This window comes from Poecilia reticulata, linkage group LG16, assembly GCF_000633615.1.
Source record: "Poecilia reticulata strain Guanapo linkage group LG16, Guppy_female_1.0+MT, whole genome shotgun sequence".
NCBI lineage: Eukaryota > Metazoa > Chordata > Actinopteri > Cyprinodontiformes > Poeciliidae > Poecilia > Poecilia reticulata.
This window is the reverse complement of record NC_024346.1, coordinates 2,021,566-2,039,693: the sequence shown is the minus strand read 5'-3', so window position 1 is coordinate 2,039,693 and position 18,128 is coordinate 2,021,566. Positions and strand designations below refer to the sequence as shown.

At 41.3% G+C, this 18,128-nt stretch overlaps 1 protein-coding gene across 2 annotated transcripts; it reads left to right on the top strand.

Moving 5' to 3' along the window:
* The first annotated feature begins 22 nt into the window (after positions 1–22).
* Positions 23–2,258, top strand: bola1 (bolA family member 1). Of its 2 annotated transcripts, XM_017309362.1 has the most exons (3): positions 24–128; positions 1,156–1,255; positions 1,373–2,258. In XM_017309362.1, exon 3 carries the CDS (start codon positions 1,379–1,381, stop codon positions 1,823–1,825), a length of 447 nt encoding a protein of 148 aa, XP_017164851.1. In that variant the 5' UTR covers positions 24–128; positions 1,156–1,255; positions 1,373–1,378; the 3' UTR covers positions 1,826–2,258. The 2 variants fall into 2 exon arrangements, with proteins under 2 accessions (XP_008428963.1, XP_017164851.1); XM_008430741.2 differs by lacking the exon at positions 1,156–1,255 and having other exon boundaries at positions 23–128.
* Positions 2,259–18,128: the final 15,870 nt, after the last annotated feature.

The window sequence follows — 18,128 nt, the reverse complement described above, 5'->3', positions numbered from 1 at the left end:
CTCACACACCGGTGAGCTGTAAAGGAGTGGACCCGCTGGAGGAAGCCAGCAGATGGCGGCCGAGCAGCTAAAGGCGCTAACCGTCATAAAACTTAAAAGAAGAAGTCACTCCGTCTTTCCTTTGAAAGGTGAGTTTTTTTAAATTGTTGGGGAATTTTATCAAACAGAGTTTGATCAACATGATCTGTTTCTTCATGTCAGTGGTTTATATATTTATGTTCTGCTGTGTTTAGCTTACAAGCTAAGTAGCAGCGGCTGGTAGCGAGCAGCTAAACAAGCTAAGCTAACACTATAAAACAATCAGGACCCTGTTTCTGGATGTTGTCTCCTTTTTACAGTATCAAATACACATAAACTATCTGTGGCTGTAAATCGGCTTAAAAGAGTTGGATGCTATTTTCAGTCCATCCTGATTTTATAAAATAAAATCAAAGTTAAAGAGTTTCTTACATTTCATGTAATCAATGCCAGTCCTGCGTGTTTTCGTCAGTGCTTTGCTTCTATTTTTAATTTGAGATGCTTAAATGGAGCAGATGATTTTGTTTTAAGATGTCCTGCGTTATAAAACAGAGAAATGCTAACTGTAATCAGCCTGAGACCTTCTTGGTGCAAAGCAGGTTTGTTTGGGCAACGAGGCAATTCAGAATGCTTTACATGGTGAAAACGTAAAAACATGGCATAATCAAGGAAAACGTGAAATATAGACTCGTATCAACATTATAGTTATTAATCTAAGGGAACTTTAAACAAACTGGTTTTTAGCTCCCATTTAAAGGATCTCAGGGTTTCAGCAGCTTTGCAGTTGAGTTTCTCTAGATCTTGCTGGGACCTTTTGTCCTTTAATAAATGTTCTTCAGGTGATAGAAGGCCGACTTTGTAACTGTCTTTATGTGTCTCTGAAGGTTTATGTCTGAATGCATCAATAATTTTGCAATCGACAAAATGACCAACATATTTGATGTGTTCTGATGATTCTAACAATAAAACTTCACAAAATGAAACGTCTGTTACTGGTTTTCACAAGTACCGACTAAATGAGGTGTTTGATGTTTCTGTAAAGTTAAGCACTTTGAACTGCCTTGTTGCTGAAATGTGCTATACAAATAACCTTCATTGGTAGCTAATCTTATAATTTGCTTTAATCTGAGTTTGCAGATTAAACTAGTGGGGATCCAAGATATAACCTTGTGGAACTCCACACTTGATTTCTGCCCACTCCTTTGAAAAGTTACCCACTGAAGTCTCTGTTCTTTAGGTAAGACTTGAACCGGTCCAGTACGCTCTGGTCCAGTACCAGAGCGTCTGACCCAGCTGGATGGAAATGAAACATTCCTCATGATCAGATGAATGAATCTGTTTTTGTTCTCCACAGTGGCTGATGCTTCCCAGTGTCTCCCGCTGCACTCGGCCCATCTGCCTTTCTGTAGCTCGGCCTCTGGCTCACTTAAGACCGCCCATGGACCCGGACCCTAGCCGGCCCGTTGAAACAACCATCAGAACCAAACTGACAGAAAAGTTCAAGCCCGACCACCTGGAGGTCCACAACGAAAGCCACATGCACGCGGTTCCCCCCGGATCCGAGTCCCACTTCCGAGTCCTGGTGGTCAGCTCGCAGTTTGTGGGTCTGCCGCTGATTCAGCGCCACCGTCGGGTCAATGAGGCGCTGAAGGAGGAACTGAGTAGCTGTGTTCATGCGTTGGCCATCCAGGCGAAGACCCCTGAGCAGTGGGGCGTGGACCCCGCCCTGGGCAAGAGCCCGTCCTGCATGGGGGGTTCGAAAAACGACCGCACCGTCGAGGAGAAGCTGAAGGCCGGGCGGGAATGAAGCGCTGGACTCTCACAGCCGGCGCTTTGGTTTTATCTGCCAGTTTTAAGGTAAAATGATGGAAGAATAAACCATTACGGTGATTTCCCTGATGTTGGTGTGAAACTGAGTACAGATCAGAATAATCAGGTTGGTTTTCTGTGCTTTTCTGCTGCTGAATGTAAATAAAAGTGATTTCTGAGATTCATTTCCATTTTGAAGGAGATTTATTTGCATAAATGTCGGCTTATTATGTTAGGAGGGAAATTATTAGCTATTGGATTTATTTCTAGTTGAAGTCAAAACAATGTTTAATTCAGACATTATGCTGTTTGCAGTGATGCTGATTTCAAACCCAAAGCTTTTATATCAATTAAATAATCCCTTTAGCTTTTTTTCTCAGTGTTTTATGTTTGTCGCATGTTATTTTGTTAAATGAAACCTTTAAGTCGGATAGTATTTTTTTATTTTAGGTCAAACTGAGGATAAAGTTAAGCTGGTTTACTGTTGGTTCTTGTATTGGACGTTAATTAGGGGTGTCAGTGTAAAGGGGGCTGACTGTTAATTTCTGTTTCACTTTTTAGATTTTTATTTCCTTCCACTTCATTATTATGCACCAGTTTGTGTTGGTTTGTCATATAAATCCAAATAAAATATGCAAATATGTAAAGTTTTTGAAATGACAAATATGAGTAAAGTCCAAAGGGTCTTCTCAAAAATCACTTGTTAATATTTTATTTTCTATATCAGGAAACTGTGCTACAAACATCCAGTGACTTTTTACTGTAAATCAGAAACAGTCTCACTCATTTATTAGACTTTGCTAAATAATAGACTCACAAAATGGAAAATAATTGGCTCAAAAAGTGAAATAACTGTAAAGATTAAGGGAAATGTAAGATTTTACATGTCAGAGGTAAAAGAGAATTCAGGTAGTTTTGACACCACTGGGTTTCTGTATATTATCGACAATCGATCTGGCTTATTGATGGTTCTATGTCAGTCCTGCTGGCTCGACACAAGGGGGCGCTATGTGCTCACAAAACAACCAACTGTGACGGATGTTTAAAAATATTTTAATCTCCTTTAAAGACAATAACAATCATCTCAATATTTACAAATCTGAGATAAAATCAGAAACTAGATGTTAAAATGGGTCAACCTAAGGTCACACAAAGATAAATTAAACTTTTAGGAGGAAAAGTTTAAACATTTTTCACGTCATTAAGTAAAAATCAGATTTAAAGAAGCAGAAAGTTTGTTCTGGTTTCCAGTTGGACCCAGTTCTGAAGTTGTTAACTTTACAACGAGATGACGGGTAAAAATCCGCTCCTCAGCAGACGAGGAAGATGAGACAACAGCTAAAGTGTCAGCTGGAGTCTGGCGTGAGGAAAACGGGCCTCAGAGGTTTAAATCAACTCAACTTTGGCTGATGACGACCGGCCTCCAGAGGAGCCGAGCGTCGACTTCTACCACCATCCTGGGCCTGGACCCGGCGGCCTGTCAGGCCGAGCAAAAGGTTCTGGTGAGCAGGGAGAACAACTGGTGTCACTGGTCTAGAAGAAGGCAAACACCAACACAACCAGTTTACGACCCCTGGCACTCATTAGAGCCAGGAGGGGCCCCCCGCGGATCGACCCGGGGCCCGGAGCGCCTGCAGACCTGCACTCTGCTGCTGGGGAGATTTATGCCCTACGAGTCCAGGTGGCGTTATGATCCGGCAGAGGGGACGGTGAGGTGGAGTGCTGGGACTTGTCTCTGCACTTAACAGGTTGGCTTGTTTTCTCTGTGAGCAGTACATCACCCGTTCATTAGAGGCGGTTCTGCAGCGAAATGACAGGTTCTGTCGGGTCAGAGCAGTAGATGGTGACCCAGAGGGGCTCCGCTTGAAAATACCTTTCACTTTGGAGACAAACTGTCCAGAAAACCCGTATTTATATCCCCTAAGAAGGTAAATAATTCACACTTTACACTCAGAAAACTGAGAGAGAAATGTTCAGGATTTTCTTTAAGTTTTTAAATCAACAGATTAAATATTTCAGACTTTCTGTGTTTTTCATAAAAAGGTTGTTTCAAAATGGAGTTTTGGTCGTTTGGTAAAAAAAATAATTACTAAAAATGGCACACAAAAAATAACAATAGAGGCCATTCATTAGATAAAATATCAAACTTTCCCAAGTTAAACTTCATGCCAAAAGGTGAAAATTAATAGTTTATAAATAAAAGTGAATTAATTTTCTTAAAGGAAATTTTATTGTTTCTCCTTATACAATTTTAAACAGAAGACAAATGATAGCATTGATGTCATTAAAAAAGCAATTAAATCTTTTTTTAAAAATAAATTCTAAACATTTTTAGCCGTTAATTTTTAATTCTTGACTAAATTTGACTCCAGAGATTTGCAGTCATTTCAATATTTTGAATTACAAAATGTTTATTTCAGGTCATTCTTACACACATTCGGCCCACCGACGCTCCTTCACTGCAAAAACACAAAATCTTACCGGGTATTTTTTACCTTGTTTCTGCCGCAAATATCTCAGTGCACAACAAATAAGGCAGAACTAACTTAACAAGTAACTTTTCTGTCAGATGTAGCAGCTGGTTTTAAGGCAATAACTCCTTAATATTAATAAAAAAATAACTGGCAGATTATTTCACTTATGGAAAATAATTTATTTTTATTAGTGAGTAAATCTGCCAGTTGAACTAGTACTTTTTATTAATATTAAGCAATTATTTATGTAAAAGCAGATCTTATAGTTTGCTGAAAAGTTTCTTGTTTTCTTATTCCAGGTGTATTTAGTTATTTGCACTAGAAACTAAAACTACTTGGTTGGTGTTTTTGCAGTGTTTTCCTCCAGAGTCCGGCTCCAGCAGTGATGGATCTGTGTCCGGTTCTGGCTCTGGCCCGTCAGGTCAGTGGGAACCCACCTTGGCGGTTCTGGTTCTGCGTCACCGGTCCGGGACAGATGGTGCCAGGCTGGTGCTGGGACCCTGAACGGGGCAGGGTTCCCGCGTACCAGAGCGGCCGCTGATTTATGCCGCGGCTCCTTCTGCACAGTTGACCTCTGCTGGTTGAGGGGTCATCCACCAGTGGGATGGCTGAAGGGAGGTCGGGTGGAGTTCTGGGAGGTCGGGTGGGGTTCTGGACGCAACAAATGGGTGCCTGAGAAAGGGTGGCTGTGCCGTCCCAGGGGACTGGCGTCGTCTTGTGGCCCTCAGAGCAGCTGCAGGATCTGTGCAGCACATGTGTGTGCAGAAAGCAACGCGTCTCATTTAAACCGTCGGTGTTCAAAGTGAGGCCTGGGGGCCATTTGTGGCCCTGAACTTGTTTTCTTTGGACAAATTAGGAGAAAGTACGGCTTTTAAATTAAACTATACTTACAAAATGTTAGATGCAACACAGAGAAACCATCTTTCCCAAACTTTCTGGTTTCCTTCTGTTGTCATGGTAACGTATACTCTAAAGCATAATTCTGCTAGTTGTAATGTAATTTATTGGTAAAATCCCCCAAAAATCTATTTAAATATTTATTATTACCCGTCTCTGCATTTGATATTTACCTTTTAAAATAATATTGAATATTTTTCACATTGACGTAATTTGGTAGTACGCAGATAAAAACAGCTTGTGTTTGATTTATAAATATTATTTAAGTGCATAACTGTTTCCTTGAAGGCTCCAAGTTTGTGTCCTTTCAGGATCACATAAAAACCTTATTGCACCCAAATCTGCTTTTAATTAATGTATTAAAACTTTGCAAAACGCAGCTATTAAATGTGCTTCTATTGACCATATAATTGCAGAATTTGACTTTTTGAAAATAAGTTTGTTTAATTGAAACACGCCATTTTCCAGAAGACTCTTTTTGATGAAAGTTTTTTTGATGTTTTGGTTTTCTGGCTGTATCAAAATTGGTTTATTTCACAAAACTCCACTGGAAACTATTTTTTGACACGAGTCACACAAGTAATAACCGGATGTTGCTACTGAGGGAAACCACAAAGAAGACGACAACAGGAAATGGTTTTAATGACATCACATGAGCAAACTTATTCCTGTGTGATTTTATTTGGTTTTTTTTATTTAATGAAAACAGAAATTACAAAATTATGTTGCTGTTTTTTTTTACATTAGCAGAATATTGGTGTGTTTTTGCTGAAATTCGTAATGGAAGCGCAGCTGGTGTTTTCAAATGAAGACCCACTTGGATCCTGACCGCATTTTCTGACAAGCAAACTGGACGCCTTTGATTTAACAAGAAAAATGTGCAAAAACCATTTGTAGCTTTGGATCTACAATCCCTGTTTTAAAAATTATTTCTCATTACTCTATTTTTAAAAATAAAAATTCCAATTTATTGTTGAGTAGATAAAAAAAAAAAACTAAAAACAACATATTGGGTGATTTTAGTTTCTGAAACTTATATTTTCTTGGCCCACTTTTGAGCTGACTTGAAAAGAAGTTTGGACACCCCTAAATTAAACCCACCTTTATCTTACTAACAGACAAAAGCAGCAATTTGCAATTCAGAAAATCACTAAAACTAAAACTAAAATTCATATTTATCATCAGACACTCTGTGAGCTTCTCCCACGCAGCTCTGACGATTAATCTTCAGCTGGTTTCATGTTTTAGAAACAGTTGAGTTAAACCTGAGGTGATGGTAATAGGCTATTAAAGCCCTTTAATTGGAAAGCCCCTCTGCCTGCACCCCTCCGCCCCCCAGCCCACCACACAGCTGACTAATGAAATCAGTGAATAGCAGCCTTGAAAGAGCGGGACAAAAGCAGAGATAGAGGAAAGACAATATCCTTGTGTGGGAGAATTAGTTACACTCAGTAGTCTAAGTGTTCAAAGCACGGAGCAAAATAAAAAAAAAATGAGGTTGGGGGTAGAAGAGGGGATTAAAGGAGAAGTCCACACAGGTGGGAGTGAGATGGAGGGAGGGGGGAGGTCACATGACAGGACGTTACCTCGTTTGATAAACAGCAGCCGCGGCTCACAGGAAGGAGGAAGGGAGGAATTTTATAGGCGGAATTAACTGCTTCAGCACATCAGGTATTCATTAGGGTAAATCTCCCAGGTGTGCTGTACGTGTGAGAAAATCAGTCACGCGGCTCTGATGCACGACGGCGACATGGCAGCAAGGCGCGGGGCAGTTAGGCGCTTTTAATTGTTTCTCACTGAAAGGATCACAGCTCAGCTGGAAACACCGAGATCAGAGCCGCAGCTACAGATGATAATGTTCTGGTTCTGAAACAGTTAATCTGGGGGTCCAGAACCTTCTGGATATGAGAGGAAGCATAAAGAAACAAAACAGGAAATCCGCTTTCATACGTCCGAATCAACATCAGCTGATTAAAATGTAGATAATCAAAGTTATTAAGCTAAAATTATACAAGAGTTAAGATTAATATAACAACGCAAATAGCTAAAATCCAGAGTACTTAAAACCCTCTCTAAAAATACTCATAACTAAACCGGAAGTGGAGATTTGAAAGGTTAAATTTTGAAAAATAAACAGTAAAGTTAGAATTTTAATCTGGAAAGTGGATGATCGTAAATCCAATATGGCCGCCCTGCCTTTAAAACTTTACATCAATGAAAGTAAACATTATTTTATCTGTGTTTCTCAAAGCTATCTTGGTGTTAGCATGCACTGCTAATAGCTACTAGCCGGGTGCTAAGTACAGCAGACCCATGTATTCACTGGGGCTTGGAGCAGCTAAAACCAAATGAATGACTCTTATAACTGTGTTTTTAAAAGTTCCTATGTCAAATATGCCTTGATATGCATTAATACGCGCTGTGGAAACTGGCTTAGCATTAGCGCACATGCTAACATCTACAGTCTTCTCATCTCCATTCTTGGTTACAGTCAATCCCAATAAATCAATGATGATCTTTGATCAGTGTGTCAGGAAGCAGTCAGCTTCCCAGGTTTCATTTTCTCCAGAATATTTTAAATATCTACAAATAAATCCTGAAAAGGACAAATTTCCCTTGTATAATTATATTCCACAAAAAAACATGTAAATACTGACCTGCAAATCCTGAACTTTATAACAAATTTGATTGATTTGTCTTCCTGTAGCAGAGTACTTAGTGTTAATGTGTTTGCTTGTTTGAAAATGTAAGAATTTAAAGTTATGCTCACCTTTTAAACCCGACTGCTCATCCAGTTTGGACAAATCTCTGTACAGTGACGTCACTGTATTTTGAATTACTGCTGCTGCTTTACACAGTCATCTCCAACTCACCGGGTTTATTTTGGGAATCAAAACTTCTTTTTGCTGCTTTTCAGGCACATAGTCATCAAATAAGTGACATATTTGCATGTCTTTTGTTTTCTCTCTTGGTGAAATGTATGAAATAAATGAATCAAATCAATAAAAAGCTTGATATGTTGTTAAAGGTGTGATTGAACTAATGAGACATCGCTGACAAATCTGCTGACACATGAGATGATAAATGAATGGAGAAAGTGACATCTGTATTGCTGCAACTGCCTTTCTTGTTACTGTGATTTTCTTTCTCCCAATCAGTCGATCACAGCTGGAAGTCCTGGGAGTTTTTCCTCAGGGTGTGAGGGAGTCTGGATGGACTGGTTTCTGGGCCAGAGAGCAGCACAGGCCAAGGCCCAGAGCCCAGAGCCCTGAGCCCTGAGCCCTGCGTTCGTCATGCAGCTCCTGTTCGCTCCCCTCCAGGGCTCTGAGTGTGCATGTCAGGACAGATAGGTCACAGATAAGTCTCTTTCAAGGCTTCTTCTTTCAACCTTTTTGCTCCGCAGCGTTGTGATTACGAGCTTTGAACCTGTGCCTCATTCCTGCAGCGTGTCCTTCGTCCTCCCTCGCTGTCAGTCACAGCAGCTTCTCTGCTACTCTGGGCTCAGTTTGCACATCTTGGCCGACTCTCCTGAACTCCAAGCTTTCTGGTAACTTCTTTTCTACTCAAGTAACATCTAAGTTTAGCCAAGCTGTTCCATGTGGCATCGCTCTGTGTAATTCTTTCAAATCTTCTCAGTGTTACCCATGACTGAACCTAAACAGATAGTTTTCTTTTCCTTCATTTCTTTCAATAGCCCTGGTTCTTCAGGAGGATTAGATCCACTTAACCCCCCCGATGAGCTCAAACGCCCTTCAGATCATGTTTATATCTCCACCACAGCCTGAAGCTATTATCATATCACCATTTCACATTATCACTTTTCCTCCTCGGCGTTGCTCAGCCCTCATGTTTTGAGTCCAGAGGTTGTAAGTTATTTAAACATCGGTGTTTAGAATATTTCTGAGGATCTGAGAACCCTGAAAATCTCATAATATCCATAGAGACAAAGCAACACTCAGAAACGTCCACAAAATGTTTGTTAATGCAGACGCAGGATTGTTATGGGTCAAATTTACTGGCTGAGCCTTGAATAAAGTCAAACAACTGATACCATCTGCTTTTAATGTCGGTCATGGTGTCCTTTTGCACCTGTTGTGTCCCAGTTTTACTTTATTCTCTAAAAGACTCTTCAATGTAAAATCTAATTTATGAGTTTCCTGGCCAAGATGAGCTCAGAGGGGATGTAGAAATACAAAACTTAGGAAGTTTGTAACTTACTGTGTAGCTTCAAATGGATTATTACCACAAAGATGAGAAAGTTTGAAGAGATTAACAAAAATCTCTTTATAGCTAGCACCAGTGATAAATAAGAAGTAGGGCTGTAGATTAACCAAATTCAGATTTCAACAACAAAAAAAAGATTATTTTTAGATCTTATTGGTTTGGAAAGTTAATCTCTGCAACTATGTTTTTATTTTGTAAAGTCTCAGACTCCTGACTAGGAGTAAAATGTCACGGTTCGATTTTAAAAGGGGTGGTTTTGTGTATTTTCTTGGAAGTTGCACACTATGCTATTCTTTAGCACAGTGAAATATATATATAAAAAATTAACTTTGCATCATAGCATATCTGACGCCTTGAAATTGGCCTCTGTCTCTTTAAGAACCTCCAATCATTTCCAGCTTGTTTTTGATGAGGGAAAAACATTATAACATGATTCAAAGATGAGAAAAATAACACGTTTTCAAAATATCCTCTTCACAGTTTGTTTCGTTCTGTAATGAAGAGACGCAGGAAGAGTCGACAGCTTCAGTTATTACAACTAAAAACCAGCGATCAGCCCGAAACCTGGGAGTAGTGATGACCTCTGACCTGAACCTTCAGAGCCACATTAAGACAGTCACAAAGTCGGCCTTCTATCACCTGAAGAACATAGGATTAGAGGACTGATGTCTCAGCGCGATCTAGACAAACTCATCAATGCGTTTATCTTTAGCCGCATTGATTACTGCAACAGCGTCTTCACAGGTCTGACTAATAAATCAATCAAAYAGCTGCAGCTGATCCAGATGCTGCTGCTCGGGTTCTGACTAAAACCAGGAAGATAGAGACATAACACCAGGTTTAAAGTCCCTACACTGGCTCCCTGTAGCTCAAAGAATAGACTTTAAAATACTGATGTTAGTTTATAAATCACTGAATGGTTTAGCACCACAATACCTTAAAGATCTGTTATTACTGTACCAACCGTCTAGACCCCTCAGATCTTCTGGATCTGGTTCTGCTCTGCATCCCCAGAACCAGAACCAGACGAGGAGCATTCAGTTTCTATGCACCACAAATTTGGAACAAACTTCCAGAAAACTGTAAAACAGCTGAAACACTGAGTGCCTTTAAATCTCAACTTAAAACCCACCTGTTTAGAGTTGCTTATGGCTAAATTAGGGTTATAGTGCGGGTTTTGATGTCTTTGATGTTTTTATGTCTTTAATGTTTTTAATTTCTTCTTCTTTCTTTTCGACGTTTTAATGATGTAATGTTTTTATTGTTTTTTTTATTTTTATTTATTTATTTTTAATCTCTCTCTTTCTCACTGATTATTTCTATTTTTATTTTAATTATGTAAAGCACTTTGAAATGCCTTGCTGCTGAAATGTGCTATACAAATAAAATTTGATTGATTGATTGATTGATGGACGGATGATCAGACTAAACGGCTGAAAAGGGGTCATGTTGTTTAGGTTCAGACATTTAGAAATAAAAAAGGTTGAAGTCACTTTGGAGTTGTTGATGTGAATCCAGTGAACCTCAGTGGGTTACAGTAATCGCCTTGCAATCAGAAGGTTTGATTGCAGCTTCTTTATGCTGATGTTCCTCTGGCCAAGACACAGAACCGTAAGCTGATCTGCGTCTGTTTGGGTCAGTGTTTGGGTCGGCCCTCAGGAAAAGCACCAGAGCCGTTTTCTTTCCCACATGCTGTGCAGCGTTTTGAACCAGCTGAATGCTGCAGGCGGCTGGATTTGGACTTCTGTGATGTTTACATTCAGCTTGATGTTGTTTCAGGTGAATCTTTAAGCTGGACACACAATAAGCTTTGTGCCTTACTGATGTGATACGTTGACATAAAGTTCTGGTTTGGTCCACCTTTCTCTCCTCATTGAGAAACCTCAATGTTCCCCAAATATTAGAGATCAGGGGTCCTGAATGCTTCGCTTTGTTGCCTTAGAGAACCAGATAATTAGCATAACTAATGTATCACAGCACAAAAATGCAGCGACTAATTGATAAAAGCATCATGCATTGTTTTTATACTGTCCTTGAGTGCAAACATAAAGTGTGAAATATGAAACTGCAGGATGTTTTTGTTTTTTCACGCTAAGCTCTCCCCTTTTGGTAATCCTTAAACTTGCAGCACCTTTATTTTATTTAGCTGATTTCCTCCCACTTCCTCCTAAGAGGATGATTCACTCAGACTCGCTCCATCCTTTATGAAACCCATAAATGATATTGTTGGGACTTCTGTTCAGGCCAGAGAGGTCAGCCATGAGCGAGGCCAGTAAACGCGGGGTTAATCTGGTCTCTTCCAGATGTACTGGCCGAGTCAAAGGACGTCCGAAGGCTCCGCTCGGACTTCCACAGAGCGTGATCTATTGTTCATCTGTCAGCAGCGCCGTGATATATTCTATCCTACCCTGGTGGACAAAACGGACCCCGGCGATTATACAAGCGGGGCCATTGGGCCGCAGCATCGCCGGGCCGCTGACTCTGACACCAGGCAGCTTGACCTCCAGGTCTCGCGCTTCTTTGTTTTCCGCTGACCTCTGTTTCTTTTACCCCCCCTCTGAACCTTAAACCTCAATCCTCCCCTCTCCTCCCTCTCTCTGGGCCTAGCCTTCTTCTCCCACACGCTTTTCACACTCATACAAATAAAGAGCCGGGGCCCCTTCAGTTTATTTTATTAGCAGTTTGAAGGCCCGGCTCTTTACAGATGAGAGGAGGGAAAAATAATAGGAAGGAGCTTTAATTAGGGGAGTTATTTGGACTCAAATAAAACAACAGGGTCAACTGGGAGCGCTGGGTCAACTGGGAGAGTTTGGTCTTTGATATGAGGACTTTGTCATCTTTGGGTTTGACCCTCATATCCATATAATAGAGGATGAAGAGCTCAGAGTGCTGCTAAGGAATGGAGTGATGCTTTTATCAATAATCACATGGATGAGTGAGATCAGCTCTGAGCTCCAGCTCCAGCTGTGTGTCTATGCACACACACACGTGTTTGTTCAGTGCCAGGTGTGACCCCCCCCCCCCCCTTCCTCTGTGATCAGCCCGTCTTCGGATTGTGACATGCAATTTCCCTCTCCTTCACTTCCCCTCTTCCTCTCATCTGGCGTCGGCCGCTCCCTTCGGCTTTCACGCTGTTTACCAAACATCCCCCCTCCTCTCTCCTCCCCTCCTTTTATTTCTGCTTCTGCACATGCATGTCTTTGTTTGCTCTCATCGGAGTACAAAAGGGTTCCCAGCCATCGCCAGCGCTGCAGTGTGAGACAGGAGGCCTCAAGTGCTGCTTTCTGGGGGGAGAAACGGGTCCTGGGTGCTGGATGGACCGTCGCTCCAGCAGGAAACAGGAAAACAGAAGATCCTGGGTATTCATCTGGAGGAAACCTGCAGCTCTGCCTCAGAGTTTACAGACTGGAGTTTCATCCTTCAGATTCATACCGTTCGGTCACCTTAAAGCTTTTTATGAAAAAATGTTTAAAAAAAAAAAAAAGTTTAGCTGCACAGTGGCGCAGTTGGTAGAGCTGTTGCCTTGCAGCAAGAAGGTTCTGGGTTCAATTCCCGGCCTAGGGTCTTTCTGCATGGAGTTTGCATGTTCTCCCTGTGCATGCATGGGTTTTCTCGGGTACTCCGGTTTCCTCCCACAGTCCAAAAACATGACTGTCAGGTTAATTGGTCTGTCTAAATTGCCCCTAGGTGTGAGTGTGTGTGTGCATGGTTGTGTGTCTCTGTGTTGCCCTGCGACAGACTGGCGACCTGTCCAGGGTGACCCCGCCTCTCGCCCGGAACGTTAGCTGGAGATGGGCACCAGCAACCCTCCCGACCCCACTGAGGGACAAGGGTGAAAGAAAATGGATGGATGGATGGAAGTTTAGCTAAAACTGTTACTACAGGATAATATGAGACAGATAATGTGTGAAGAACATCAAGCTCCTCTGCCTTCATCCAGTGGTCCTGCTGCCATCTGCAGAAATTCACAGAAATAACCAATCGGAGCCAGTAGGAGGATCTTAGCGCTGTCAATAATCCTTGTGTACACACTCATGCTCACACTCTTCCCCTTTGCTCTCGCTGCGCTGCAGCTCCTCCACCACAGCAGAGCCTGCTGTGAACCCGTAGGCTAGTTAGCATTAAACAGTTTTCCTGTATTAGCTTGTTTCTTGTTTCTCTCATGTTTTTCGCAACTGCAGCAAAACAGCAAAAGTGGGTTTGAATATGCTGTATGGGGAGGCTGTGAGCAGCGTGTACATGAGCCTGATTGACAGTGGTAAGAACTTACTAAAGGTCTGTACTGCTTCTAAAAAGACGCCCAGCTCTTTTGGTAATAAGTTGTTTTATGTTGTCTGATATTTGTTGCCATTTCAAATATCTCCCAGCTATTAAGTCACAATCAGTGTGCTCTACGCTGTTACCTAGCAACCCCAGGCAGCCCAGCCTTGTTACCTAGCAACCCAAGTGAAGCTCCAGCATGCTTGGTCAGCTGGATTTCCCGCTGTTTGTGTTGCACAATGGCTGCTGGAAAACAGTGTTTTATTGCTGACTTTCCCTCCAGAAACCACTTGCTGCATTCTTGTTGGTTTTCGCAGGAGGCTCTACTAATGCTTTTCAAAGATGTTTTCAGCCATTTTCACGTGTGACTGTAACTGTTGAGTTGGGGGTGCGTGGCCTGCAGGAGCTTATTTGGATTTAAAGTGACAGGAGGCCTCAAAATAGCTAATTCTGAAAGGAGCTCAAAACAGGCAGAACTGACCAGACTAAGATGTCATTATCCAAGAATGATTTTGTGTAAAAACTGTAATAAATATATTTTGTATAGCCCATAGACCTATCCTAACCTGTACAAGGAAGCATGAAGGCCACCTTCAGAGGTGGTACAACTTTAAAATGAATATTTGAGATGTATCCTGTCTCTGAGCTAAAAGATGGCAACAGCTGAATCATCATTTCCAACTAAATCTGCTCTGCTACACCCAGCTGGTCATTCACTTAGGCCACTGAATGTTGAACTTCCATAACACTGAAGTCAACAAACTGCTCCGTCACCCAACTTTATTCCACTGTTCCTACAGAGGCGGCCATCTTTATGAGCCGATTTGAGCTTTGCAGCCCTCCTGCCCTGTAAAATCATACGGCCGACTCAAAGAGATTTGGATTAAAAATCAAGTAAAAAGGATTTACAACCTGGGCAGATGTATTTCTGCCGGTTTCTACGAGGGGTCAGCACGAATTTATGACACAAAGGGATTAACTCTTTATCTGTAAACTTTTGCAGCAGTCACAGTCAAAGGGGAGGAGCCGTGCAGATGTGGTGATGGGCGTGCTGCTGGCTGAGATGGAGGTATTATAAGTGGCTTGCTCCAGGATGACCAAGTAGGTCAAGAGAATCAAGGCGGGAGTGAAGGGGCTCACAAAGCTGTGAGGGGAAGGTCAAGCGTGAAATCCCTGCCCCCCTCCCACTGCTCTGACCCCCCAGGGAGGATCTCCGGACAGGTTGTCAGTGTTTGGTGCACTGCTGCATGGCGGCCATGTGTGGTGCTGGAAAATTCATGATTAAGATGTAAAAGCATCTGAAATGCAAATTTGGGGTTTGAAAAGCTCCAACTTTTAAATACAGAATATCAGCTAATCACGTCTTAATCTGCATGAGTGAAACATATGATTTAGTCTATGAAAGTCCTTCTCAGATAGATATAAAAAAGATGTTACTGTAAATGTACCCAAACTGCTTCACTTCAGGACAGTTTTACAATCAGCACATGTGAAGCAGTGAGAGCATCCAGCTGAAATCACTCAATGTCTTTATGGCTGATTGCTGTAAACGAGACGTTTGTGCTGGAAATGATTGTTTTCTTGTGTCGTGATTACCTCCAAAGGAAAGCCGTCGTCGCTTTGCATCAAAAAAACTGCAGCTAAGAATCAGAGAAGTCGACTTCACAACAACCAAGACGGTCCAGAAAAGGCCACAACAATGAGACATCAATGGAAAATCCACAATGAAATATGGATAAACCTGCATGCATATTTTAATACTTTTACTTTGGAAAAAAAAACCCCAATATATTTGATGTGATGGCTAATTAGGACGACAATGTTCCCACATCAATATTCATCATTCTGGACGCTGTTTTACTGCAGTTGATGCCACAACTGATGCACATATGACCCATGATGCTAAAGGTCCCACATGGGGAAGCAGTAATATAATGATTAAATTTCCAATATGATGCATTTACACTTATAAGTGATCATTTATTGAAGTCAAGCTGAAGAGACTCTTTGTGGAGACTAACTCTATACGGCTGAACATCCTGCATATTATAGGAAGTAAATTAATTTAAAGTTTCAGGAATCAGTTTGGATGTTGCATTTATTGTTCGGTTGCAGTTGATAATGTTACCAGCAGCCGAATTTAATATTTACTGTTTATGAACAACTTGATTAATAAACATCTCTTAATAAAAGTTTCCAGATTTTCCAAAATGTTTCTTAAAAACTCAAATCATTTAGGGTAGAGTAAACCAAAGCCTAAAGGTTTTGGTTTACTGAATCTAGACAGAAACTACACAAAGATCAGTCATCTTCATGGAAAAAAAAAAGATTTGTTTAGTCAAATTTAAGGAATTAACAACTTTCAAGTACTTCAGCATTTTAAACGACATAAAATACTGGATGAAAATCGACCAATGATGTAATTTTTTGGATCTTTGGTGAGAATCTGACTGATAAATGAGACAAATCTCACCAAACTTCTTGAATTGTGCTCTTTGTGCACATTCCTGTCACACCCTGTCGACTTCACGTCACCTCTCCTTTCTCGCCCTCGCTCCACCTCAGCGCCCCCCAGCGACCCTCCCACACCCACCCACACCCTCCCACACCCACCCACACCCACCCACACCCACCCACCTCTGGTAAACACTAACCACGGCACCTCAAAGGCTCAAATGGCATCACTAATACAAGCGCTGGTGCCCGTCGTGTTAACTCTTGTTGGTTTTAGGGTGTTTCACCTGTTCAGACGTTAATCACTGAAACATAACATTAAATCAGGAAAAGCTGGAAACTTTGGTAAAAGTGCAGGTGATTTATTTTGCAAATTGGAAATGGGATGTTATGTTCTGCTTAGATAATGAATCATTTTAGGTATTTTGAACCAAAAGTTTGGATTCTGAAGAGGAAAGTTTGAATCTGACCAGAATTTATTGACTGGAATGTGTCAGAGAAAAGTTATTTAGTTTTGTCCATTTAAATAATTGAATAATTTGATTAGCATTTCCTTAGAGGTCAATCAATTTTTCAAACTGTACGTCTGTTTCCATGTTATTCACTACTTCTGTGGGTTTTGGTGAAATGTGACTTTGCTGCAGGTACCTGCAGAGTTTCCGTCCTCGTTTTGGTTTCCAAGCACAATCAGTAAAAACATTTAGCATGTTTAGGTGCTAAAAAAAACCCATTGGTTCATTAATCACTCTTATCTTCAATAGTCAATGATTGATCAGAAGTTACTAAAATCTGATTGATCAGTTCTGAGCTTTAAAAATAATTGCAGCAACATCAAAATTTTGCCTGATTTTGACTGTTAAAGTCAAATGTGTGGCTGACTTAGTTTCATTTCTCGATGCTGCATGATCTCACCCTGTGCTGTAAATTTAGACCCTCCTAAGTTCACAGGATAAAATCTGTGCAACACTCAACAAAGGAAATAATCACTCAGGATTAGAACAGGATCATGACTCCCAGTCATGGGACCAGGATGAATTAGGAAGCGAACGCTGCAGCTGTGAATAGAGGGAAGGAAGTTTCTTGTGTCTTTTATAGATCTGCAGAGTGAGAATGACCAACTTTCTTTGCTACTGTTTAGTCACACTGAAAATCATTGAGAAACTGAGTATAATGAACTACTTTCTTTGCTGATGATGCAGTTTTATGACTGAGAAAGACATAAAGCTGCAGAGACAGCGGTTCACGCTGAGGTTGGGCTGCAGCCCTGAGTAATGAGCGACCAGGAACTTCTTTGAACCTGTCAGTGACCACTTGTATGTGATGACAGAGAGGTGGCCGTCACTGACGAAGGTCCAGCATAGTTTTGACGTTTCTTTGCCTGAAGTTTGACTTTGCAGGACTGGTTGTGTTTTGGAAGTATTTCATGACCTCTCAGGTACAGGAAGGTCAACGAATCAACCTGGAATCAAGTCCAGATCACGGGTTGCGTTTTATCCGTCACACCAAGATGAACTTTTAGGTTTGAGTTGGAATGAGGTGAAACGTTTAGAGCAGTGGTTCTTAACCTTTTTTGAGGTACCGAACCCCGGAGTTGCATATACGCATTCACCAAACCCTTCTTATTCCAGCACACAAAATACTTTGCGATATTCTGATTCAGTAATGTAATTATATTTGCTGTGTTACCACCCCCACGCCACTAGAGGCAGTACCAACCCTGAAAAGATGCGACTAAGGAGCAGATTTAGACTATAGGATTTGGTAAAAACTGTGAGTTTTGCTGAAGAAATTAAAGACACAAGTTCAAATCCATGCTGAGAGTGGAGCTCCTTCAATCAGGGCTCCTCYGCASCWCTGWTTGGCTAAGCAATGTAACGTGATCCTCTGATTGGCTAAACAATGTAACGTGATCCTCTGATTGGCTAAGCAATGTAACGTGACCCTCTGATTGGCTAAGCAATGTAACGTGATCCTCTGATTGGCTAAGCAATG

Excerpts from the sequence above, each read along its gene's own strand:
- bola1 (XM_008430741.2), top strand. The coding sequence starts at position 1,379 with ATGCTTCCCAGTGTCTCCCGCTGCACTCGGCCCATCTGCCTTTCTGTA.